Source organism: Paramormyrops kingsleyae, chromosome 19 (genome assembly GCF_048594095.1).
Source record: "Paramormyrops kingsleyae isolate MSU_618 chromosome 19, PKINGS_0.4, whole genome shotgun sequence".
In the NCBI taxonomy this organism is placed as follows: domain Eukaryota; kingdom Metazoa; phylum Chordata; class Actinopteri; order Osteoglossiformes; family Mormyridae; genus Paramormyrops; species Paramormyrops kingsleyae.
The window spans coordinates 23,131,111-23,156,687 of NC_132815.1; the positions used below are offsets into that span (position 1 = coordinate 23,131,111).

General features: G+C 41.3%; 2 protein-coding genes across 10 annotated transcripts in view; one reads left to right on the forward strand and one right to left on the reverse strand.

Moving 5' to 3' along the window:
* Positions 1-377: 377 nt before the first annotated feature.
* Positions 378-8,281, reverse strand: LOC111841147 (left-right determination factor 2-like). 4 transcript variants are annotated; one of them, XM_023806666.2, is made up of 5 exons: positions 8,164-8,281; positions 1,980-2,189; positions 1,465-1,708; positions 1,110-1,349; positions 378-994 (listed from the first exon to the last, which is right to left on the reverse strand). In XM_023806666.2, exons 2-5 carry the CDS (start codon positions 2,170-2,172, stop codon positions 673-675), a joined length of 999 nt encoding a protein of 332 aa, XP_023662434.1. In that variant the 5' UTR covers positions 2,173-2,189; positions 8,164-8,281; the 3' UTR covers positions 378-672. The 4 variants fall into 4 exon arrangements, with proteins under 4 accessions (XP_023662434.1, XP_023662433.1, XP_023662432.1 ...); XM_023806665.2 differs by lacking the exon at positions 8,164-8,281 and adding an exon at positions 2,628-7,069; XM_023806664.2 differs by lacking the exon at positions 8,164-8,281 and adding an exon at positions 2,628-7,069 and having other exon boundaries at positions 1,980-2,369.
* LOC111841146 (serine/threonine-protein kinase MRCK alpha) overlaps positions 8,176-25,577 on the forward strand; it is an 80,978-nt gene continuing 63,576 nt past the window's right edge. For all 6 annotated transcript variants that reach the window (XM_023806661.2, XM_023806656.2, XM_023806657.2 and 3 more), the window contains exon 1: positions 8,176-8,353. In XM_023806661.2, coding sequence (XP_023662429.2) covers positions 8,176-8,353 — 178 coding nt within the window. The remainder of the gene's footprint in view (positions 8,354-25,577) is intronic.

A 25,577-nucleotide genomic window follows, 5' to 3' on the forward strand; every position in this document is an offset into this window, starting at 1 on the left:
GCACTGCAGAGACAGTAGTGTCAGCGGACAGCTCTGAGTCCCCTGTACAGACGGCTGAACAAGCTGGCAGTCTGCACATTGTCAGCCTACTTGAATCTGAATCTACTTATCCGGATTGACAGAGGTGATCAAAATCAGATGTTCTGGAACCGGATTAAACGCACTTTTGGGCTTTCGGTTTTTCTTAGCCTGACTCTGAAATATGATATAAGATTTGTTAATCCCTCCTAATGGTACAGGCCCCAGCTGCAGGCGCCCACGTTAGGTATCTGAAAATAACCCTAAATATAAACTTTTATAAGTCATCACACTTCTTTTTAATTGTAGTAATATACTCGAGAGCGTAAACGGTATATCAATGTACAATGCTTTATTTCAAGAATTAACACACAATGATAGTCTATGTTTTCGATCCGCAATATTTACGAACCAAAATAAAACAATGAATATAATAATACCTTGGTATGTCATGTTTAGGTCATGCGGATTTTGGGCACAAATGCAAAAATAAAGACTTTAGTTTTAAATTAGATTATTAACATTTAAGTGCTTGTAAGCAAGGAAGTATCGTGCAAAAAACTGGATACCACATTCCGACACAACATCAGCAACATTGCAGAACTATATAGAAGTACTCCGGGTTTTATCTTTAGTATTTGGCCGTTGCGTGCATTATACGACCGACATATCGTCCATGGTGCAGCCACACTTCTCTACGATCATGTTTGGGAACTCGGCGACCTCGATCTCCGTGTAGTCACCCTTCTTCACGAGGTACATCATGGGCAGCGGAGCGCTCTCCACCACCGCGCACGTCCGCTCTCTGTATCCGTAGTTGCGATTGGGCTTCTTGCATCCGCCTGCGCAGCGGTAAGCCTGATAACCCGCCGGCTCGATGATCCAGTACTGCGTCCACGTTAGCTCTCTGAAGTTGACGAAGTGCTCTTCCCTACAGCACACATTGCTTTTTCCAGCCGAGCAATCGCCACGGGAACTGTTAAAAAAATAATGTACATATATCAAGAAAATAAATTAGGTGTATTTTCAACGATTGTGTTGTTCCACGTGTAATTCAGAAATCGCATTGAGAACTCGTTAGGAATGCTTACCCAAATTCCTCTATGTTGAGGGTGTACAACACCACCTCCGGCTTCCCGGCGTCCATGTCATTAGGGCTCTGGGTGGCGAACCTTACACATTTGGCCAGTTCCGCGGCGTAGCTGCCCGGTCTCTCAGCTTCGACCCAGACCTCTAGATGCATTGGGCGGTTTCTTTGGGTTTTAGACCAAAAATGAACCGCCTGGGTCACGTCAAAACTTTTCCAGCCGGTTTCATGAATCGGCACCAACCTGTAAAATGATTAATAGGCCTAATTATATATAATCATATATTCAACTATTGTCATTGCACTTAAATATGCAGAGAGTAAAAAAGAAAATCCATGTTTTGTATTTTTTTTAATACCTTGAATCTACAAGAGATGTGTGGTTTGATCCATCTTCCAGTACATTCACCCAATATATGCTCACTCTAGCATTGTTGACCGGACGCCGGTTCTTGTTTTCGGGTTTTGGGTGCTTTTTCGGTGCTGTCTTGAACAGTTTTAGTTCTGCCATGGTCACTTCACTGTGTTCTGGAATTCTGGTCTCCATGTCAAAAACCAGTCGCTGCCGGTGAGTGTCTGAGTACATCACTTCTCCCGAAACATCTGGAATGGAAATATTGAGCCTCCGTTGAGACAAAGTGCAAACAACCAATGCTCGATTGATGTATGCAACTAAATCATTGAACATGTTTTGAAAATATACAGTATTATTTGCTTCATTTAATACATTAGTACTTTTTGGTTATGCATAATTTTACGCAGAATTATCACACATGACTTTCACCCAACCCATTAAACTAATTACTCTACACGAACAAAATAGATTGACATTAATGAGGCACGTTAATCTTACATGCCAGTGAGCCAAACGCACCTGCATTTCCCGGGATGCCTCGCAGGATGCCAGCCAAGCTGGGCAGGGATCTGCGCCGACGCTTATTTTGCAGTTTCAGCAGGGAGACGTATTTGTTCTTGATGTGCTGTGGGATGACCAGGTTCTCCAAGTCCCTCTTGTGAATCCTGGGAAGCTCGTTTAGTCCTACTTTCTGAAGCATGGCTTCTTTCATGTTCTCCAGGGTAAAGCCTTCGACAGCAGCGAGCAGAGCAGAGCAAAGAAGGAAAGCGCTGAATGGACCCATGACTCTTCTCTGGAGAACAGCTGGATAATAGTTGGTCACTGACATCAGACTGTCCTTATATGCGGTTTTCCTCTGTCACACTCCGAGAAAAACACTTCACACATGCAGGAGTGGGTGGAGTCCGACTTCAGAAGAAAGACATCTTCATCAAAGTCTTGTCCCATTAGGGACATAATGGCAAAATCGCGCCGAACTCCTCCCTAACGAAAGCTATAACACCTTCTGATGAAAGGTAAACATAAAGCACGGCCTTTGACAACTTCAGTGTTTCACATTAGATTATTCATTAGCACGAAGAACTTGCAATTCATTACGCATTAATCCTATTTATATTCAATACGGACTGAGATGTACAAGTACTGACATATTTCAGGCATACTTACCATCTTGACAAAAACATTCCATTGTAGGATTTAATAACGTTAATTTATAAACTGTCATTTTTAATTTTTATTTGTTTTGTACATATTTTATATTCTACATTTTATACGATGTACGTATCGATTTAACGTAGCCTACTAAAAAAAATAAAACGTAGGCCTACATTAAATCTCGACCCTAACCAGGTGAAGCCGCATGATGTCGATCAAATACTTAGAAGACGTATCAAAAAGTGATATCCATTAAGATTTTTTTGTGTAGCTCTATTTAGGTCACAATCTTCAATCTCAGTGTTTATTTATTTTGTCGGAGGTTGTCTGTTCCTTAGGCCTATATGGGCCTATTATCCAATGAGATAATATAGGCTTAATATTTCACACGTGTACCCCGGGTGTCCATATTTAGCTTGAATGTTCTCAGCAGTTGAGCCTTGAATTAGTTTATGATCCACTACTAGGAATTACAGAAATTAGAAGAAAGTCTCCCAGTATAAAATGTTCTGCTTTTACCGCCATTTGCCTCAAAGCAATTTGCCGATATGTGGGACTCGGTGAAAATCCAAGATTATGAAATGCGTATTCCGGGGAGACCACCCCTTCAGGCCTTCTGCATATAAAAATTATTAACAAATAGACAGTTAATCCAGGACTATTGTGAGTAGGCTATGTGTATTGGCGATCTTTTCAACATGGTGCTTATATGTTTCAGTTACGGGATTAGCTATGGCTTTTTTGTCTAGCAGACAATCGAAAAGGAGCTGGATGTCACTGGAAGTCTGTGTATTAGGGGCTGCGGGATACAGGGAGCTGACGACATATAGGCGAAGTCAGAATTTTGATACATGTTTAACCGAAAATGACTGTCATGGTCATGCAAATATTTTTACTGTCTTGATACTGAAAGGCACGACTCATGCATATAAATATATTGATTAAACTGCATGGGACAAGCGGGTACAAAAGATGGATGGATGGGTACAGATTCTAAACAGGTAATGATCTAAATTATTGTTTTCTCTTTCGGTGCTGTCTGGCTGTTATAAGATTGTTTTACATTGATTGTACTTTATAATAAATAATATGAGAACATATAATATTTTTGTTAAAATTATATTTTATCTGAAGAAAGGGGTAAGCAAAATTAACATCCAATTGAAATATTCTGTATTTTAAGACATAAGTAAATTTGTATATATCCTATTTGTAGTCCCAAACTAAACACAAACATTAGTGTTTTATGTTACCCAAATGTGTCACTGAATTAAAAAGCAACAAATGAGATTGCTTGTCAATTAAGTTTTTAACTCAGAACGGTTCTTTTATAACTATAAATTAGGTTTCAATTTATTACTACTTAAAATGAATGTTTAACTTAAAACTACAGATTATTTCTAATGTGATATACATTTTTGTAAACAAATGAATAACGTAATGACTTTTTGTTAGAAAACCTCTACATCTGCATTATTTTTACTGAATTAAGTAGGTGTCCCAAGACTTCTTAACTACTGTATATAATAAATGGGAAATTTTACTGTCGGAGGGTGGCGTCCTGTATTTCTTCAAAAAAGTGCAACCCTATTAGACGGTCCAAGGTGACATTTTGGCGAGGAGGGGTTCTACCTATACGCCCCTGCCAGAAGGTCTTTATTTTTTGTAGGATTTATAAATACATCGTTCGATAACTAGAGTCGAAGCGCCCCTCCTCATAAAGACGCCTTTTAGAAAGCAAATAGATGTATTTAATTCAGCCAGGTGCCATTCCTTTTAATTAAAAGGATTGTAACATCACTTATTATACAAAAGAGCTGTTAATCTGTTTCATTTTCATTACAACGCATGTAATTTTAAACCGAGATGTTCTGCAAAACAAGGTATAATTTGATAGGGGGCGCTGCTGCGCTGCAAGTCTGTTATTCCCCAGCTTCAATATCGTCTCCAAAACTAACTGTATGTCTCATTAAGAGATGGTATTATGTGGAGGTGTTTAACTGTTTAACTCGTTAATTGTTAATATTGCTACATTAACTTCGGTGCCACGACGGAGTAGTAACCTGTTTTTCAAAAATTACTCCAAAATTGGTACGTTTCATTTCAGAAATTCATGCTGACCTGCAGTAGTCCTATTGTATAGCCCAGATACGTTATTGTGGTACTGAAAAATGTGCTATTGTAGCTTAAATTCTTCGCTTTTAGGCATTTCAAGAACATTTTGAAATTTTTGGTGATTCCTGTGAAATTCAAAAATGTCATGTGTTGTTTTTGCCAAGCCTAATAATTTAATGTGTAGTCAGGGAGCTAAAAAAAAATCAGTTTTATTTAATTATCATGATGATTATCATTATGCACTTTGCTATAGTTCTTCTCGATGATAGATTGGCCTGCATGGATATGTCGCACTATGTACTACTAAGTAGGCCTATATTTTAAAGTCGTTTATGTTCTAATTAATTATAAGAAAATGCATGCACTATAACATGGGTTTTTGTAGTGATCGTCATCGTTTGCATACAGTTGGCGAAATGTAAAGTTTCGTAAAATTAGGAGACGTGTGTTGAGTAGGTGTGAAACATATTCCTGCAGGCCGACCTAACCGCAAATGACTGCTTCTTTGAAGATAAGATATCTGAAACTAATTCGAAACTTAAAGGCGTGAATTGTTAGCTAAAATCTCATATTTAGAGGGAGGGACTGGGATTAACTGAAATTATCCAAAAGTCTATTTTAAGCAATAACGCCCCAGCTACAACATTATGTGAAAAATTACACGATTTTTACATCGATTGTAAAAAGTAGGATACGTCTATCCAGGTTATATGCAACTAGCCTATGCATATATGTGGAAGCCAGTGTTCAACATATGCCATGATGTGCAGCATGCGTTAAAATATTTCACAATAAATTAATTGTCTGTGTTTGTAATAACTTCTCACTGCGTATACTGATGCGGACAAAATGAAACAAATCATACGGGTTTTCTGTTCTAAACGACATCTTACAGACACTAGATGTCAGTATAAGGATATGAAAAACGTTTGTGTTTCCACATCTATTGGTTTTTTTTTATATCGACACGTCTACAGATTAAACAAACGTTTTAACATCATTCATACATCTACCTCATACAACTAATATAATCCGTTTTAAATTTACTTTTCCTAATGACGTACATTTTTACTGTAGCATATGTTTATACAGGGTAGAGACAACATTTTACTTTAATTTCAACCCAAGTAATATCACGTCCCATTATTAAATTAAACGAGTAGTACTGAGAGGTCATACTCGAGTTGTCCTTTGCTGTTGCTTTGTTGATTTGATTTCTCTCTCTCTGTATCCAGAGTTCATACACAATAAAACAAAAGGTTCATGCTTTAGGCCTATATACACAGTTCTAATACCTGTTTATGTTTAAAATAAGATTTCAAACAGAGCTTTTTTGTTTTTTGTTTTAATCTCATCAATTTAATCAATTAAACCCGCTTTAGACTAATACATTACTATCTGAATTGGTGTATTGCCATTGTTTCTAACGTGTCATGTAAGCCTGGCTTTGCATTCATAGGCAGATTTCAGATCACCCTCCCCCTAATTGGATAAGACATTATTGAAAAATGGATGGATATTTCATTTTGAACTTCTGGAGTTCTGCCTTGAAGTGACCTTGCTTCAGCTTCTGTGAGATATTGAACATCAAGTCTAGTGCGGTTAAACTGTGTAGACTAACAAGGGGCGGTGATCATCGATGTCCTCTGTTGTGTAATGAAACGACGAACAAACAAAAAAATCTTTCAATTAATTCCTTAATTAAGCACCGCTAAAGTCGAATTCCTTCTGTTTTATAAGGCATTATACTATCATTTCCAGCTTTCCTCTACTTTAAGCAAGATGGGACTTGTTGATCTTCTGGAGCATATTTTAGTTTCATTATGAAACCATACTTCTACTGCAAACCGCAACCTCTACTGCAAAGTCAACAAACCAACAAAGTAAACAAATAAAGCTATACATGTATTTTAAATTTCAAAATAATTTCCTTAATTTATTTTTGTTAAAAACAGCATCACGACAACTCAGCCAAATACAATAAGCTAACATAAAGTAGGCGTATATTAGTTGACTAATGCAACATATCCTGAAAGTTTCAAAATAAACCTTTACAAACAAATTAATATTAACATTATTCTAAATATAACTTGACCTTGGCACAGACAACAGTGACTGTAATTTTGACACAGATAAGAAATAAGAAAACTGTCCATATGTCAAGTTATTAGTACAGACACATATTGTGTCCTGCAAAAATTTTAGAACTTTGATATATAGGCCTATTACGACTGTTTATATTAAAACACGTTAATGCATCACAGCACTGATAATGCTTAACATTACATAAATGATTCCTTCTGATACCTGAAGATTTTTATCTATCTATCGACCTACACACACACGTATATGTGTCAGTCTGTCTATATATATATATATATATATATATATATATATATATATATATATATATATATATATATATATATATGTGTGTGTGTGTGTGTGTATATATACAGTATATATATGTATATCATTCATATATGCTGATGTTATATATATATATACACATATATACACACATATATATGATGACACGGCTGCGGAGGTTCGTTACAGCCCTCCTAGCGGCTTGCCTATCAGGCTCCACACTGACGTCCGCAGTTTCCATTCACAATGCCTCCTTCCCTCCAGTATCCCTGCATTCCCTGCAGCAGCAGGCAGCGGCTTGTCACGGTCGCCATGTTAGTCTCGGATTTCGGCCGCAGCAGCCGAGCTGTGGCTCAGGAGGCAGGAGACCCGGAGGCTCGGGAATAACGCAGGGACACGCAGAGATATGCGCAGGAAGATCGCTACGTTTCGGCACGACGAAGGACGATCCGGACTGGGAACACATGATTGACCACAGCCGCAGCCATGAAGGAAAACCTTTTTATACCAAATTTTAGACCCTAAAGAATAGATGGTAAATAGTAGGGGTAATGGCATTAAAAAACTAGCTGACGATTCGTTTAACCTCAGTGGCGGACCTCACATAGGAGGGGCGCTTGGTGCTTTGCAGCGTCTGCAGACTTGCCATTCATGCGTTTTTTTGCCGATCATCAGCTCGATGGATATGCTCTGACTTCTCTTTGTCGAGGAATGAATTTCCTGTGGATTTGTGGAAGGGGCTGATTTAAATACGAAAGGAAACATTGCTGCCAGCGCGTAAGTTACGTCAAAACAGTCGGCAGAGGGAGGGTTTTACAGTCGTGGGTCCTCATCCAGCGGCTGAGGAATATCCCATGGGGAGTTAATAAAATGAAGGAAGGTATGATCAAAAATAATAGTTATGTAATTAGAATCATGATTCCCTCGTTTAGTCCTCAGACATGGCGAGGGATCTAAAAGGAGAGTAAGATAGAAGTGTTTATATACCCGGCTTCGCTCTAAACACTTCGTGATCTTTTTTTTTTTTTTTCCTGTTATTGGGTTAAAAAAAGTGCAATCATACTCAGCCTGAATCATGTCGGGTGAGGTTCGTCTGAAGAAACTAGAGAAGCTGATCTTGGACGGGCCGGCTCAGTCCAGCGGCCAGTGCTTCAGCGTGGAGACGCTGCTGGATGTCCTGATCTGCCTCTATGATGAATGCAGCAGCTCGCCGCTCAGGAGAGAGAAAAATGTATTAGAGTTTCTGGATTGGGGTAAGAACGCTTTACAAGTTTGTTTTCTGTAAATATAATTTCACTGTTGTATTATTGCAATACCCCCCTCCACCCCTTAGTTTCCGGCACTCGCATTTCTTTATTGTTTTAATTTTTATCCGTGAGAAATTACATTTAAAAGTATTAATACAGTACATTATTCACGTTCTCAGCGTGTCTTTGTTTTCCATTATCACTGGCTTCAGATCACTGTAATACAAATATGGGAGTATCCAATATAAATGTATTTTCCTTTACTTTGGAGTGCAATTCTGTACATGTTGATATTAACCTGCCACTAACCTGGTTTGTCCCGGCCATGGGTGCTTTTACACAGAGTGGATTTCAGAAAAAATGTCATTTATACATGAAGTGACTGGCGTCATGTGCCTTTCAACTTCAAGGTGGTGATTTTTTTTACTCGCTGATGTAATTTTATACGTAGGCAAAATCAATGTATATAAAAAAAGTAAAATCCCAGAAATCTGCTAGAAAACTGGGATTCATTTGCAAAAAGAAAGAGTTGTATGTCTAACATGTCGGCTTGATGTTGACAAGACACTTGGGTACAAAGATCACTGCAGGTTACCAGGCACCTATTGATAGGTGAAAGAAAGTGCTCAATTTATGGCTAAATAACTGGAATTTACCGACAAGATGCTTTTTTGTCCACCATGCACTTGAAGCTATAGCCTTGAAGGACACCTCTGCAAACATGTCTTGTATGATATTATAATTTTGTAAGCTATTTGCTGTTGTGGGTGTGACAAGTTGACACAAAATAAACACAGCAGAAAAGCATGCTGTCATGCCGGCTGAGATGCTGTATGAGATGGCGGGCATGCCGTCCACTGTAGGGTTAACAGGTAACTTTAATCTCAAGTCCGGGTACCTGTTATTCGACCTTTCGGTGCTAATTTAGTTATATCAGACTTATGGGACTTAATAATAATAATAATAAGTAATTCCATACAGTTGTTATTGCTGTCATCTACAGACCTGTTCATAGGTGTTGTGTGCTGGATTTTGGGTAATGAACTTTTGGGTAATGTAATTATAGGCTTTTCAGAAGAATATCTACAACTAGAATGACCACCTAATCCATGTTAGGAGGGACACTATGGGGTAGGAAGGGGTTTGTAAACTGCCATTTTAACCATTTCAATTATAAATACCTGGATTTCACTAAAGCACTGAGTTCTTGCTATGTGCTGATTGGTCGGTCTCCTATAATCATATATGTGTCACTAATGTTAATATGAAACAGCTGGATGAGTCTTTCAATCAAGGAAACAAACCAGTAAAAGCACATGAAGAATTTAACTAATTAGCCAAGTACAGGAGCCTTTCAGTTTTAGAGCAGTTTGCAAAACCTGAAATATCTCATGGTGTCAATTCTGGCAAGGATCAGGTGCTCATTCTGTCTCCAGTGAATTTACATTGTTGGTGTTGGTGTTGCAGTGTAGTTGTATATTATGGCTCTGACTGAGTCAGGTCCACTCCTGGTGCAATTAAGATGAATGTGTTCTCTAGTCCTGAATGAAACTGTGGGTATGGCAAATATTTCTGCAAAGTCTGAATGATTCCTGAAGGCATATGACTGTGAATGTTTGAGCTTTATTACAGAGACCTTTCCCAGACTGAAGGGGAATTCACACCTGGTTCATCACACCTGGTTCCATCCAAGGAATATTTTAAACTCATTTACGGTGTAAGGGCAGTAAATGTCCACTCTAGAATTTGTTTATCTGTAGTCATCAATCACATGAATACTGGAGCTTTAAATAGCTTACATACATTATTATATTTTATTTGTAAAACTTGCTGGACAATATTAAAATTTCTCAATCTGATTTCAGCTGCTCTTGGTTACAGTCTAAATTACTTTTGTTAAATCAGGAATAGTCAGTTCAATGGTGAAACAGAACTACTAGTGTATTATATGCAGTATATATTCTGTATGGGCCTGAAAAGTAAAAAAAAAGAAAATGTTAGCATGGATACTGCTTTCTGAGGTGATGTTAGCTTAGCTTCATGCTAAGGTTAGTGAGGAGCTGTTCTAGCAGGAAAATTGTGCCTTGGTTTCCATGTAGCTGTTTAAAATGCTTGTTTTTCTGTAGGAGCACAAGAATATCAACGTTCGTGGTGTAGGCTTAGAAGCCGAACTTGGGGGCAGCTATTGTATTGTGGCTATTTGTAGTGGCAGGAAGTCACTGCAGCTGTAGGAAGTACCAGGGTTTTGGTCTATGATGTCACAGCAGGAAACTGCTCCATATTATTGTTTTTTCCCTTTTGACAAATGTGTGCATGTTTGTAAATTACCCAGGGAGAATGAAGTTTGGCTGAGTTGTACAAAAACCTACGGAAGTCAGCAATTTGCTCCAGTAGCTGTATAGAATGTGGCAGACATTGGATAGATGGGCTGTGTTGCGCTTACTTGTGTTTCATCCTTCTTACGGCTACTGCAAATTTTTCACAGAATCATAAGAGGAGAAGTAATTGCTTTGACTTGACATGGGATGTATGAGTGAGTTAAATGTTCTCCTTGGGTCAGCCGTTGTACAGATGACTCACTGAGTAATCTGCTGGGCCTCCTTGCAGACTCTTGATCTTTAGCTTAGCTGGGTCGGGATGCGGTGAAGCTGGGAGATGGGATTGCGTTAAAGTACCCTGAGATGAGGTGCTTTCCCACCACAGGAATGTTTTTCAGGAACAGGGAACTTCTGTCTCATTCCCACCAAAGGAACTTGGTCCGACTGTAGTTCCTCTGAGGTAGTTCCTGAAGATTTATTTAGTCCCTACTCTAAGTAGGTACTTTTCACCTGACTGGGAACTAGTGGACGGGGCTTATAGTGATAAACTTTGCTGATTGGTTGACCACAAGCAACGGCGCTAACTTGGAAGCTTTGCAGGGAAACGGGATAGGAGTAGAGAAGCAAAGATTAACCAGATGGAATTATTTTTGTACCTCAATTACATTAAAAACATTAATGAATATTTTTTTTGCTTGCATCTCTACGTTTGCATCAGAAAATCGGATCGATAACATATATTTTTGTCTAATATCGTCGGGCTGGCAGTGAAACTTGGCAGAACAATAACATTACGTTTGAATTCTGTGGAAAACAAGATTATTCTGCTGCCCAGATTTATCAAATAATTATAAAGATGTGGCCGGCCATATAAATAAAATATAAATAAAATGCTGCATCCTGTTTTGAACCACTATGGGACACGATTTGTCTTGTATCTTCAGACTGTGTGATCGTTCCCCCAATAATTCAGACATTTGGGGCAAACCAGGCAGTTCTGCAATGATTCTGCGCCACCAAACCGCTGCGTTTTGGGCGATGCCATTTTCCATTTTCCACCCCCGCTTGTCCTATGCGGGGTCTCGGGGGTCCTGAGCCTGTCCCGGATGGTACAGATGCAAGGTGGGGACTAACCCAGGATGGGGCGCCAACCCATTGCAGGGCACACTCACACACTACTCACTCACACACTACTCACTCACACACTACTCACTCACACACTACTCACTCACACACTATTCACTCACACACTACTCACTCACACACTATTCACTCACACACTATTCACTCACACACTACTCACTCACACACCATTCACTCACACACTATTCACTCACACACCATTCACTCACACACTATTCACTCACACACCATCCACTCACACACCATCCACTCACACACTATTCACTCACACACTATTCACTCACACACTACTCACTCACACACTACTCACTCACACACTATTCACTCACACACTATTCACTCACACACTATTCACTCACACACTACTCACTCACACACTACTCACTCACACACTATTCACTCACACACTATTCACTCACACACTACTCACTCACACACCATCCACTCACACACCATCCACTCACACACTATTCACTCACACACTATTCACTCACACACTATTCACTCACACAGGCACACCTACGAGCAATTTGGTAACTCCGATTGACCTCAGCATGTTTTTGGACTGTGGGGGGAGGGGGGGGGGGTAACTGGGAAACCCGGAGGAAATCCCATGATGACACTTGGGGTTTCCTCCGCACACACAGATCCGGGCTGGAGACTCAACCTGTGGTCCCAGATGTGTGAGGCAGCGGTGCAAACTACTGTGTATGTGTTTGGAAATCAGTAATGAAACATAATCATGCCGAAGATGATTTGATGCGTCGTGTGGCTGTTTTACACTGTACCTAGTTTATAAGTTAAACTGTATGAGAGCTATTTCACTCTTACATTTACTTATCTGGCCATGTACACATAAGGTGTTTTAAAGTAAACCCCATATCTCGAGGTTGTGAAAATTACACACACACAATATCATATTGCATGTTTGCTTAATTCTAAGCAATGGCTGAGCTGAGAAAAAGCGATGAGGGTGAATATATGTATTAAATAAATGACAGAGTGGCAAGGTGGCACAGTGGGCAGCCACAGAGCTGCCAGTTTGAGTCCAGCCAGTGGCTCTGTCTAGGGCTGGGAGATTAATCAGATTTTAATTTCAATAATCATTTTGGCTTCCAATGATTATCAAAACAAATCATCAAGATAAAACGATTATTGTACCACATTTCGTTTCGCAATGATGCTCCCATTTTGTCTTGGGTCACACATCCAGCGCACCCCAATCCAGTCCCTTATTTGTTTCTCAGTTGAAGTCATTGAGTAATCGTCTCAACTAATTGTGATCTCAGTACTGACCGAAATAATCGGGATTATGATTTTTGCCATAATTGCTCTGTGTGATGTGCAGTTCGCAGGCTCTCCCTGGGTTTGCCTTAGTTCCCTCCAGGTACTGTAGCTTCCTTCCACACACCAAAGACATGCATTTAGGCGAATCACTGTTTCCAAGTCGTTCTTAACTTGTGTTTGTGTCCCATCCATCCAGGGTGTCCTTTGTCTTATGCACATTTGCTTTATGGTTTAGCTGCAGCCTCACTGCGGCCCTGAACTGGAAAATAGATGGATCGATATTGGAACCAAAGTTGGGTTCTTAAAAACCAAAATAAAATGGAATGTGTATAATCTCACAGAAACCCTTGGCTGTAGTCTCTGACGTTTGAAAAGGCGATGCATTGGCGCTGTAGGAGTCACTGACTAACCTCTCAGGCGTGAAGCCTAACAGAGGTTTTTTTTTTTGTAAAGACAGAGGAACAGTGTAGTTCAGTGCAAGCAATGGCATCTGTATGAACTACAGCTTTTTGATAGCACGATGTTCTGTAGTCTGTATGCTCCTCTTGATGTTTCTGGTGTCTCACATGTATAGCTTACGCAGATGGCCTTAATTAAATGAGCAAGAGGAAAAAAAGCATTGATAAATCCCAGTTTACATCCCAGAAGCTGGTTTAAATGGTCACGTCTGGTTTATGTTAATGTTTTTTTTTTTTTCCTGGGAGGTAAGCTGTCGTTTATAGGCAAATCGTGAGGGATTCATCTACCACCTGGTTACTCCCCTTCTGACTGCTGTCTTGTTGCAGAGCTTCCTAGAAATAGTATGTGAGCTAAGGAGCGGTAGTTTTGTTGCAGTGGTGAAGTACTGGTGGGGGTGACCTTTAGAATGAGATTCCTTTTCATCTGAAAAAGAGCCCATGTGGATGTTGGAGGTGGGATGTGATGTAAAGGTATCCCGATTCCTGCCACCATAATAGGGCGTTTATGTAATGCTGGGAAGCCCACATCTGTGTCTTGTGAAATGTAGGTTAAGCACTGGTACTATCAGTTTGATCGAATTAAACTAAACCTGTGTTCTACAGCCCTTTGATGTCCCCAGTGTTATTTTAGGCCAAACTATTCATCCGCCTCTCGGTGCCCATCTATTCCGTGTTCTTGTCGGAGAATGCTTCATTGTTGCCGACGAAACTTTGAATGTGATTTTTGTTGTTTTTTTCATCACAGAACTGGGGTTGAAAAAGTTGGTACTTTCCTGTTGCTTGTGTAACTGGATGTGCCTGAAATTGCATTGTCTGTGCTACAAGAGTGAGTTTTTTCCCAGAGATTTAAAGGTCACTTCAGTTAAAGGAATAATTAACAATCTCCTTCCCTTGCTGCTGGACTCTAAACCAAAGACCAAGAGCTACTTTTTGAAGCTGTAAGCCTATGAATTTGCGAAAGCTGCTTTGGCTTTTGACTGAATCTGACCCGCTGCTCTCTGGCTGTATTGGATTCATTCCTCTTCTCCCTAACAGCTATGAAGCTGTGGTATCTTGCCTTTGACTGAGGCATTCTGGGTAGCAGAACATCCTTTAATAATACCCAGAACAGAAACGACATCGAGTAAAGTGGATATCCAGGAATGCCCCTTCCATTTAAGAGAATAAGAACATTTGCGGTTCATCAAATGGCGCATATGAAGCACGTCAAAACGTGATGAATAATTTGAGTTGGAGCCAGGCTCTCTCTGCTGTTGTTCTCTCCCACAGGATGCGTGTCCCACAGAGAGCTTGGCACGGGAAGACCCAACTTTAATTGTGTGGTAACTTGCCAAAAAAATGTTCCTCGGTCTTCAGACTCTTTCCTCCGCCACGCCCTGCGCATATGAATATGTGTGCGTATGGAAGTGTGTGCGCCAAGACACGCTCACATGAGTGATTTCCCTCCAGATTCGTAGCCATTTTGGAACGTCCTCACTGGTGTGGGATTGCACTGCTCGGGCTGCCGTCACTGCACACTTTCTACTGCACAAAAAGGGTAAATACCAGGTCTGTAGCTAATGTTAGTTAAGCACAAGCATAAATTGTGTACAACTGGCTCGCCCATTATCACAGCTGGTAGATTTGACCTCGCCTATTAATTTGAAGCAGTGAGGAGAGCATATGGAGTGAATGATATTCATGCACCAGACCCCCGCCCGCCCCCCCCCCCGCTCAGGCTGTGAGCCCAGACAGAAAGGGCTGTCCTCAGTGACGCCTGTCACCGTGCCAGTGTGCCCTGAAATGTTGCCATGTGGGGGCAGTGCCCGAGCACGCCCAGGGACGGGAGAAGCCGTTGTGGACGGTGACTTTAATCAGCATCTGGATGAACATGTACCAGAAGCTGGTGGTTCAGAACTGAGGAGAAACGGTGTCTGAAATACAGCCGCACTCCTGGCCCCCTGCGATGTACTGGAGGGTCTCTGGTGGGAATGGAAGGTTTTTAGTATTTTTGTGGAAGTGTGACTGCTGCAGCTGGAAGTCTGTGTGATGCTTTAATAAAAAAATAATAATAATAATGTTATCTATCATTTGGCTCGGTTGAGTTGAGTGTTTTGCACCCTGATGAGCAGAAGCTGTATCTTAACTGAACAAGGCTTTTTTTGGGCGATTTTCCGAGAATGGGAAAACCACGGAGGAATCCCCTTCAGCGACTTCCTGCCGTAAGGAAATTCTTGCCGTTTGTCTTGCCCTTGGAAACACTCATCATTATTGATGATGATAATGTTATTCTGGCAGTGGGATTCTCTGGTTAGCTAGAGGCTAGATGATAATGTTATTCTGGCAGTGGGATTCTCTGGTTAGCTATTTCTATATTTCATCTCTAGACTGCAATTGGCCAGATTTAGTATACTGGAATACTTTCCGTAAGTGGTTGAGGAATTTTGAAACAAGCAAGCGAAATCACTTTTTAAGCTGTAGCATTTTCTGATTATGTTGTTAAAATGCCAACAAAGGGGCCCCAACATTTTGAGGTCTTTTTTTTTCTTTTCTCTCCTTTTTCATTTTTAGTTTTGGTATCACTATACATCTGTACACCCATCTTCCGGCAGTGTTTCCCAACCTGGTCCCTGGGGACCCCAGGACTGTCCAGGTTTTTGCTCCCTCCCAGGTCCTGTGAAACCATCACAGAGTGTACTTACACAAACCTAGATGGTATAGCCTACTACACACATAGGCTATATGGTATAGCCTACTACACACATAGGCTAGATGGTATAGCCTACTACACACATAGGCTATATGGTATAGCCTACTACACACATAGGCTATATGGTATAGCCTACTACACACATAGGCTATATGGTATAGCCTACTACACACATAGGCTATATGGTGTAGCCTACTACACACCTAGGCTATATGGTGTAGCCTACTACACACCTAGGCTATATGGTGTAGCCTACTACACACATAGGCTAGATGGTATAGCCTACTACACACATAGGCTAGATGGTATAGCCTACTACACACATAGGCTATATGGTATAGCCTACTACACACATAGGCTATATGGTGTAGCCTACTACACACCTAGGCTATATGGTGTAGCCTACTACACACCTAGGCTATATGGTGTAGCCTACTACACACATAGGCTAGATGGTGTAGCCTACTACACACATAGGCTAGATGGTATAGCCCAAATTACATTCATCATTATCAAGTACTGTACATTGTAAATGTATGTGCTATACTTTTATTTGACTGGCAGCTCAGTAACAATTAAAAGTATATTATAGTAAGTACATTAACAAATAACATAGTTGTTTATTATCATGATCAAGTATTACGTACTGTAAATAATTGTATGTGATATACTTTAATACGACACAATAGGTTTGTTTGTAGTATCTTTCCAATATCTTACTGTAGGTGTGATATAGATTTGGTTCTTTTATAATTGCTTAAAAATAAAGATTTCTATGTGCACAGCCAGTCAGGAAACATATTATGACTGTTAGGCTATAACAATCTGCTTGTTGGATTGTATTCTTTTATAGTCTCTGTGGTATGATTCTTAACAGTCAACAGGATCCATCTGTTGAACATTTTTAGAGGCTCTCAGAACTGGTGAATTTTATTAAGAGAGAAGTTGACCTGCAGTTTTTGCTCTGGCATGTGATTGACTCTTTAAGCACAGTTATAAATCGGTCTGATGCACTTTTGACCTGGTGGTGAATCTTCTGCTCGAGAGTCTTTTCGCACTGTAGATACAGATCTGAAATTTAGCCCGTGGAACTAGTATCTGACTATTGAATGTTCCATTTTTAAATTTGTGTTGAAGATGGTTCCTCATTGCGGATGCTGTATTTTGAGAGATAAAGCTTGTTTTGTGCTTTACTGGGGTCATGTTGGCCCGCCTGTCATATTCTCAAGATGGCCTTTTGATCAGGCCTGGGCTGCTTTTGTCCCCCAGCGTTCCTGCATGTGTGTGCCAGCGATTAGGTGTTGTCGGCTTTGCCGATCACATGCCCCGATACTGTGTTTTCACTTTGAGCTTTCAACTCACAGCGGGTACCTGAACTGGAGCCGTACCATGACGCTGTGAGGTGGGGGGAGGGGGGGGGGCGTGTGTGAAAGAGAGTGCTGAGTCAGGCCCCCCCAGAGGAATGTGGGGAAGCCGTGCTATGTGAGGCATGGGGGGTGCTGATCTTTGCTGCAGACATCTGTTTGCACTGCCCTCCCAGACTTTTTATATCCCCCTTACAGTCTCTCTGTCCACAGGCTCCGCCCAGCTCCTCTCTCTTCAGGACTCCCTGTCAGTCTTTTTGCTTACATTGCCTCCTTGTCCTCTCCTTTCCTCTAGTTTCTCACTCTCTCTGGGAGTTTCTCAGTGTTCCCCTCTCGAGTTTGTAACTGTTTCATTTAAGGAAGCCCTTATCTTCCATTATAAAGAGATCTGTAGTCCTCTAATATGGATTACTTCCTGTCAAAACCAATTTACCAGTCAGTTTACCTGATATGGATGATTGTGCAGATACGAATCAGAAAAGAGAATAGATCACATTCATTAGTAGCGTCGAAAGCGGCGGTTAAGTGAGGATCAGAGAGCAGGATCAGGCAGTGTCCCTCGAACAATTGACTGAAAGTTTCAATCCTTCCGCCAGCCATGGGTTGTGAACCAGCAGCCTATCGATGTACACACCAACCCAATATATAATGAGTGATTAATGTGCAAGTTCTCTGCACCAGAACATTAGCCGTAAGTTCCTTGAAATCGTGGATGGTGGGGGGGGGGGCTCCTTTATTGTTGAAATCTGCATTCCTATTGAAATTAGGTGGGAAATGAGAGCTATTTCAGTGTTTTGGGGAGTTACGGTTACAGCCTGGCCTAGTGTATGGGGGTTGGGTCTCTTGTCTGGGCCAGAAGCTGACTCAGAAGTGATGACCTCACAGTCCTCCTGAGGTATAGACCCTACAGTACTCAGTAGCACCATGTTCCCCCAGTCGAGAGCACAGCTAACTGGACTGCGAACAAACATAAAAAACCGCCACATTCTATTGAATGCCTTGAGTGCTTAAATAGACACAATGAATCATCTTCCAGCTGCCCTTATGTGAAATGACATGCAGCTCTTCTCTGGAAGGACTTGCACACTTCGCTTGGTCACTTCATATGGTGGAATCGTCCTCAAAGTTCCTGTAACCGTAGCAATGTGGAAACAATGCAGATGTGTCATCACATGATCCTCACTGTCACAGTCACTGTCTCACAGCTAGCTGACAAAGAACAGTGACCATATTAGTCTACTTCACAGCTGCCCACCCCACCCCCCACGTCTTTGTGAAAGAACCCGGGTGCCATATGGTGCTAGTAGACTCTAACTCCTTTTCTCTGAGCTGCACTACACAGTGAGTGAAGCCCTCCTGCATTCTATGCATTTTTTTCCCCAGGAGCACAGTTTGGAGATTGTGAGTAATGTGGTCTTAGTTCTTTTCAAGAATCTGTCCCTTGGTGGAAGAAGTCGGGTGGAAGCCCAAATTTTTCAGCATTCATTTGATTTATTAATGAGTCATTTGGCAGAAACTGAAGTTGGTTTCTCTCCCCAAGCCCTGGGTTTGGTGGTCTCTGACATTACGGTGACAGAGTGAATCAAGGAAGAATGGCCTTCTGTTACCCTGTTTCACAGCACATGTGAGGCCCAGACTCAGTAGGCACGTTCTGTGGTGTTACGGTGGGTAATTCCGGAAAAGGGGGCTTTAGCAGGAAAAAATGTTCCTCAGAGGGGTCTGCAGACCTTTCAGTAGTTCCCTACTCTGCATAAATCAGCATGTGTACTTTCATGACCCTTTGCACTGCAGATTTGTGGGTGGCAGGTCTCTGAACCCAATCTAAATTTGTAGCAAAATAAGTTGAGCAGCTGAGCCATGTAGGGACACCAGAAGTGAAGAAAGCCTAGGAGGTCAGATGTGGGTCCCAGTGAAGTGCCTGCCAGATATTAGCCAGGGACGTCACTGTATATGGAGATAAAACATAGATAGGAATGTATCTGAACTAGGCAACATGTTTTTGAATCTTAAAGATTTTCAGATATTGCCCCTAATATAAACTCTTTGACCCAGTGCCGGTTTTTCTTTTGTAACGTTCTTGCTAAGATCTACTTCGAATAGGTGCCTTAAATTTGTACAACCTGCAGCAGTTATATAGGTGTAGATGTAGATATAGATGTCTGCATGCGAGTGTATTGGTAAATTTAGGGACCTCTAGCTGTGTCTTCGCCAGGAAGTCGGGCATGAGGCAGGCGGCATCCTGAACGAGATGACTTTGCATCAGAGGAGAAGGCACAGACCACTCTAATGGCTGGTTACACACATCAGTTCATCTGGCCTTTCAGAAAGTCAGGGAGATATCTATGGAGCTGATGGCAGTCTTGGCTGCGATATAGAGATGTACGGAGTATCCGTTGTGGGGCTGAACTCTTCAAGCATTCCCTCTGGATACTGTCATAGGAAGCTCTGGCCTGAGCATGCAGAATGACGCTGTCCTGCTAGACAACGTCAGGAAATCCTGCACTGGGCCGACTGTCGTCGCAGTTGTCTTTGGGGATGTCATTCCTGTAGCTAAATGCAGCCATCTACTTCAGTGGAGCTATTGTTATGGTCGAGGTGCTTCAAGGGAAGGCTGCTACCTCTCAGGGCTGGCTGTCATCGTCAATGTCATCAGTCATTGTCGGCCTAAAGTTGCACTCAGGATCTCGGTTATAAGCTTTGTTCTATATTTTTTAAAAATAAAATCAGCCATGATGTGTTGAATCTGTGTCCTTATTTTTTAGTGTGAACTTTGAATTGCTAAAGCACGATGACTTTTTGTTGTGTGTATGTATGTGTCCGTGGTCGTAATGTGTGTAATTGGTGGAACACAGATCAGAAATGGAAGGAATGCACAAAAGACCTCAGCAGGTGAAGACATCAGCAGCCAAGACATATTAATGATGTCATATACATGGAAGGACCATCAAAAATGGTAGAGGTCAGAGTTGCCCTGAGGTCACTGTTGACGAGGAGTTAAATGCGTGTGTCCTCCTTTCATGTTAGTGCCTTGAGTTGGGTAGTTACAGGCATTCCAACAAAAATATTACAAGAATCACAGTGTTAGTCAAATTATGCCAACAAACATGGAAAGCAAAGCGATCAGTTTATATTGCAATACCAAAGAAAGAGATCTGGTGGAGTGTATAGCTGTACATGCCAATAAGGGTAATATAAATATTAAATGCAGATCTGAGCCTCACACAGAATACAGAAGAGAATAGCCTGCTATAAAGATGGTTTCACCAAAGGGTGATGACCAGGAGACATCGCTGCAGATGCACAATGGATAATAAAAAAAAAACAAGGATTCCAGGAAACTTTATCATCATAAAGCCTTCAATTGTATCAGCCTTGTCAAACTATAGAATGTTCCTAGGAAAACTAGGTGTGTCTGAGATTCCTATTGTTCTAAACAAGAATCTCATCTTGATAAGAGAAACACAGTCAGCACAGAAGATTGAGAAACTGGTTCCAGATTAGCAAAAGAGTGAGACAAGGATGCATAGTGCCCATTCAGCTTGTACATAGAAGACATCGGTGGGAGAGACATGAGTAAGCAACACTACGCCGACGACACCACATGTGTAACGCAGAAGTTGAAGAACAGAAGCTGGGAAGATCACAAAATTTTGAAGAAGAAAAAAAAACAAAGGTTATGATCACATGATCAACAGCTAGCTTTAGTGTTTATGGTCAAAACTCAGAAGAAGTTGATGGCTTTTACCTCCTTGGCCCAATCATCATCAACAACAAAGGACCCAGCAGTGAAGAAGCTGGTCACACGCTGGTATTTGGCTAGGTTTGATGGAGGACCCAGACAAAAAAAAAATCTTCAAAAGTTTTGATGCATCTTTAAGAACAAAGATCAGAGTTGTTCAAAATATGGTATTTCCTGTAGCTTTTTTTGGATATGAAAGTTGGACAATGAAGAAACGGGACAGGAAGAGTAATGCCTTTGAACTTTAGTGCTGGCACAAACTCTCAAGAACATCATGGACCATGAGGAAAACAAAGTAGATTTGTGGTTAATACAGGGCTCCAGATGGCGACTAAAATGGTCACCAGTGCGACTAGATTTTCTATTTTGCGATTGTTTTTTTCATTCCAATCGCCAATGGCTACTGCACAATCCTAGAAAAAATTAAATAAAATAATAAAAAGGCAAGAAAAGTGACAGCTTTAAATTATGTGCACGTCTGTATTTCCTGCTACATTATCACGTGATCAAAGCGTGGATAGATCCAGAGCAGTGTTGACAGATTGAGCGGGTTTTATCAAATCTTTGCAAACTCTTTATGCTATCTGGCAACCTGTTGCAGAGCCCAGAAAGGGACATGGAACGGAGAAAAAAACGATGGCTGGGGAAAAACGGACTCTTGCAAAGGTGGGATGGACTTTTGCGATATGCCGCAATACTTTTCCCTTAAAGCAAAGTACAAAAGATAAAATTTGTTTATGGACTAATAAGTATAAACCTAAGTGATACAGATATATCCTGTAAAGTCTGCTTTCAGCATCAAACTATGGGGGACAATGCACACCATGTAACTTGCATATTGTGTGTTTTTATACGTGTTTTTTAATAATTGCACTGTCCATTTTACGCCAGTGATTTTAAACAGTTGCACTTTTGAATGAGAAGTGCACACACAAACATTGAAAAATCTTACAGACAGTGAAAGATATTACAGCTGGAAATCTAACTTTTCCACAGTGTTGCTGTTAAGGTTTAAACTCGAACCCGCTTTCTGGAATATTTCATTATAGACCAGCATATCGGCACTTGCATCAACGGAGAATACTAGGGAGGTATAACCGAAAGTGGGTTCGGGTTTAAACCCTGATTACTTCACTGCAGTGAAGCTAGCTTTATATTCAGTTTTACAGTTGTAATATCTTTCAACAAAAGCAAGCAACACCCCTTGGTCTGCCAGATTTATTTATGAATTTTAATATTTCAGTGTGACGCTCAATAGCCCATCTGTCTTGCTAACATATTGCATATTACATATTGCATATTTCTGTGTCATTTATTATAATGTTGTTATGTATAAGAATGCAGAAGGCAGATCACATAGTTCAGACAAGGCAGTGTGAGGTAGACTGGAGACAAAATGTGACAAGCAAGTATTTTTTTTTATTTATTTCAAATTTGGCATGTGATGGAGATTATGGCTCCTAAAAAAAGCATTTGGCTCCTAAAGTATTTTTTTTTATCTGGAGCCCAGTGTTAAAACAAGCCTTAAATTTCATTTAAAGCCCAAACAACCAAATTTAAGTTTACTGTACGCATATTGTGAGAATATCTGGAGTATTGGAGAAGGCCATAATGCTGGGAAGAGGTGAACCAGGATGAACACCACCAAAGGAATGGAACAGCTACTGAACACTGACTATTTAAAATGTATCTTTGTGTATAATATTTAGGGCTGACATCAGCTTGATGCATGGTATGGAAGAATGGCAGATCTCTGGTCTTTATACAGAGGGCTGATCATACGGTTCATGTGATTTACAACTTCATTCCTCCAGGCTACGGGTTGTTATGCTGCTACATGGTATAGTCTGTGTGCAAAGTTCTCTTACACTAAGACACTGCAGTAACCTGCTGTTGGTCAATGTTTCATATATGAGGTGAACTGAATGTGTATGTTATTAATGCGGTTTGTGTTCAGCACAATGTAGGGTCTGGCAGTTCTGGAGAGATCACTTATACTTGTATGTAATTATGTATAATTATGTAATACGCATTTTGGCTCTTATGTATGAACCTGAAAACATGGCAGAATTAATGAAATGGTAATGATTGTCTTTATTCTTTTTGGTGGTGATTCCCCTTCAATTGGCACATAGTTTGTTGAAAGCCCCCCCGCAGTGTTGCCGCCTGAGCCTGAGCCTGCGCCGACTGCATTAGTAAATTTAGTGGCCCTCCAGATAGCCGTCCGCTTGTCAAAAGCATCGAGGTAGCGGAACGAGTCTTCTGTTTATGAGTCCTGTCGACATGCATCTCTGCGATGCACGTTTTAATTAAAGAGCGAGGATGGGGGAAGGGGCTCAGGTGGGGGTTAGGGGGGTCACGGGGAGCAGGAGGAGAAAACATTAAGCACTGTCACGCCTGGGCTTCTGCTCATTGCTGGTGTGGGATTAAAAAAAAAAAAAAAGAGTTATTGCTTATGCAATGAAAAATGGGCATGAAGACTGTCCAGCAGGTAAGAGAGGATGCAATAATGCTTAGCTGGTGTAACCAGACTCGGGGCCCTAACGATAGGCATGGCCTTTGGCCCTGAAGTCGATCGCTTCAGTCCCCAAGGGCTACTGGCCTTTGTTTTAACCCCTCTATTTACTGAAATGGTTATTCCAAAAGGAAGTGACTTCATTTTATGGTTGCCTTTGACGTGATTAAACCATTTACTTAGCGATCCACAGATCTCTGGTGCTCCAGCTGCAGGCCAACTCCACAGTGCTCCACACGGAGGGTTCGGCGGACGTATTCGTCTTAAGTGCTTCAGCCTTTCCTGAGCCCTGTGGAGGTATCAGTGGAAAACATCTGTTTTTTTTTTTTAGACCATGCTGTTAGGAGAAGAGATGCTCTCTGAAGAAAATTTTCATTACCCAGCTCTCCTCTGGGAGAACTGGGTAAACTAAAAAAGAAAATGGGCGGATCTTGAGAAGTTGGCGTTGTTTTTTGTCATTAGCTTGTATGGGGTAACGGTGTCGGGTTGGAGAGTTTTGGACGTGGATCAGATCTGTCTTTCAGTATCGTATGAATATGTGCCTTTTCTGTGTTTGCATCTTGTTTTTCAAGTATATATTTGCACTAGTCAATGCATAGTATTGATCTGAGGGAGCTTTTAATGGGCATAAATAAAGCTATTTGTAATACAAGTGGCAGCCTGGTCAGACCACGATTATTTGAGATGGATGCATTTCTGGCTCAGCTGACCAGCCTCAGATGTATTAACATTGACATTGTTTGATGGTGTATATTCATTCATTCATTCATTCATTCATTCGGTTTCTGTGCCATTTCTGGGTCGTGGGGGTCCAGGGCGTATCCCAGGACGGGACGCCAGCCCATCGCAGGGCACACACACACACACACACACACACACACCCAGGACGGGACACCAGCCCATCGCAGGGCACACACACACACACACACACACCCAGGACGGGACACCAGCCCATCGCAGGGCACACAGACACACACACACACACAAACACACACCCAGGACGGGACACCAGCCCATCGCAGGGCACACACACACACACACACACACACCCAGGACAGGGCACACAAATTGCAAACATGCAAACTCCACACAACGAGAGCAATTGCGGGGATTTGAATCTAATCCTTAATGGTGTATATATATATGTCACAAAATGTAAATAGTTTGCATACTACATGTTCCTTTAATGTTTATTGTACCTTTTGCTGACGTTATTACGCAAACCCATATTTAGGGCTGCGTCGGCATGGGTGGGCCTCGAGGGGGGGGGGGGTTTGGGTGTAGACGCACTCTTCTTACTGTGCATGTGTCTGCACGCGTGTGGGGGGAGGCACTTGCCGCAGCATGTGTGCCGTCCTGCATATTTCCACAATGCACACGGTCCAAATTCCCAGCATTGATGCAATTGCTCAGGTATAATTAGCAGCTTGGCCTCAGCCTAGGGGACTGTTCCTGGCCTAGAAAGATTCTGTACTGCAGGCGTGGAGATCAGTATTTATAGTGCCTTTTTCACCCTGTTTTTTTCCGCTTCTTGTAGAAGCAGGAGAAAGTTTGTAATTTCGTGCCCTCTAATTTTAGCTGCGGTCATCTGGCGAATGTCTAACTTCTTGCCTTCTTGTGGACTCCCATAAATGGAAGGCGACTAATGCACAGGTGCAGCGGAGTGTGTATGACAGACGTGTGTTTGACTTTACAGACGTTAGTAAGATCAGCACCC